The sequence below is a fragment of the Cyprinodon variegatus genome, unplaced genomic scaffold (assembly GCF_000732505.1).
Source record: "Cyprinodon variegatus isolate N-32 unplaced genomic scaffold, C_variegatus-1.0 Scaffold752, whole genome shotgun sequence".
Classification (NCBI taxonomy): Eukaryota; Metazoa; Chordata; class Actinopteri; order Cyprinodontiformes; family Cyprinodontidae; genus Cyprinodon; species Cyprinodon variegatus.
Window position 1 is genome coordinate 402,813 of NW_015151205.1, and position 1,578 is coordinate 404,390.

A 1,578-nucleotide genomic window follows, 5' to 3' on the forward strand; every position below is an offset into this window, starting at 1 on the left:
AGGAGACTCATCCACGACCTCAGACACTAAACTCTCCTCCTCTTCCATAGCGTTCCTTGACAGCGTCGTTTCTAAGTCACCAATTTAGTGCTACTTGGTCCCAATGGAATTTCCCATTGGGAACCTGCTAGCGCTAAGTTGCTAACTGGTTAGCAAGATGCTTCTGACAAACCGGCCACAACCAAACTTGCTTGCGAACCTTCTGCCACAACAATCCCGCCCCCTTGATAAGAGAGCTGAGCCAAAAGGCAAAGGTCTCGATTTACTGGTCGGAGTAGAGCTGCTGCTCCTCCACATCAAGAGGAGCCAGTTGATGTGGCTCGGGCATCTTGTTAGGATGCCTCCTGAGCGTCTCCCTAGTGAGGTGTTCCAGGCACGTCCCACCAGGAGGAGACCCAGGAGGAGACCCAGGACACGCTGGAGGGACTATGTTCCTCTGCTAGCCTGGGAGCACCTTTGGATTCCCCCTGTAGGAGCTGGGCCAAGTGGCTGTAGAGAGGGAGGTCTGGGCCTCCCTACTGAAGCTGCTACCCCCGGGACCTGACCCTGGATAAGAGAGGAAGAAGATGGATGGATGGATGGACGGATCATTTTACATGCCTGTTTGTCCTCTTCAGTGCAGAGTTATAGAAGCATTTTCTCTCTTTTCTTTAAGTTGGAGGTTTGCAATCAGGTTCCAACAGCCTCTGCAGAATTGTCTGAGTAACTGTTTATTGGCATCACTTGACATGACGTCATTCAACACTGTATGTAAACTTTGCAGATTGATTCATCTTCTTAGCTAACCTGAGCTCTGAAAGCTGCTGCTTCTCTTTCTCTTCCTGTTGCCAGAGAACCTGAGGGAAGCAGAGAGAACGGGCCGAACATCGGAGGGAACAACAACAACAACAACAACAACAACAACGAGTCCTGAGGCCAGTTTAAAAGAACAGCTTCAACAAACTCAGATTCAAATCCTCAACTCTGAATTAATAACGATGGAAAGCAATCATCTGCTGCAGAGGAGAGGGAGATGGTGTAAGAGAAGATTACTGCTTGATTTATGATGAAGTCCAGTATGGCAGGCCGTTTTGGCATTTATTAAAGCGCTCTGCTCTTGTTCTATTTGTAGATCACTAAAATAGGATTCTTCTTGGTCAAAATCACCTTCCTACTCAGAGATGTAATGATAGATTTCCTAAATTACATTTTCTCAGCAGAAGCTGCATTTCTAAACATCAAATACCAACATTGTATATAAGCCCAGCTGTGCTATATTAGACTGACTCTGAGTTTCCCTGAGTGACCGAGACATAAAACCCAGAACCCCTGGAGTGAAGCCCCCACTGACCCAGCTGCTCGGTACAGAACCGGACCAAAGCCCAGTGTTCCTCCCTCCTGTGGGGCAGCACCACGCTAAGGATCTTCATCTCTAGATGCAAATTGTGTGTTTTTCATGTTACAGCCGCCGTTCCCATCTTCCTTAGGTGGGTCTCCGTGCTCGTTTCTCCCAATCCAATTAAATTCAGTTCTATTCAGTTTATTTCTATAGCGCCAATTTGCAACACATGTCAACTTAAGGAACTTTATAGATCCAGA

General features: G+C 47.1%; 1 protein-coding gene across 1 annotated transcript in view; it reads left to right on the forward strand.

Annotated features, from left to right (window-relative positions):
- Window positions 1-913, forward strand: part of LOC107098162 (proline-rich membrane anchor 1-like) — a 2,988-nt gene extending 2,075 nt beyond the window's left edge. Inside the window, exon 4 of the mRNA XM_015395665.1 lies at window positions 832-913. Within this exon, the coding sequence (XP_015251151.1) occupies window positions 832-913 (82 nt within the window). The remainder of the gene's footprint in view (window positions 1-831) is intronic.
- Window positions 914-1,578: the final 665 nt, after the last annotated feature.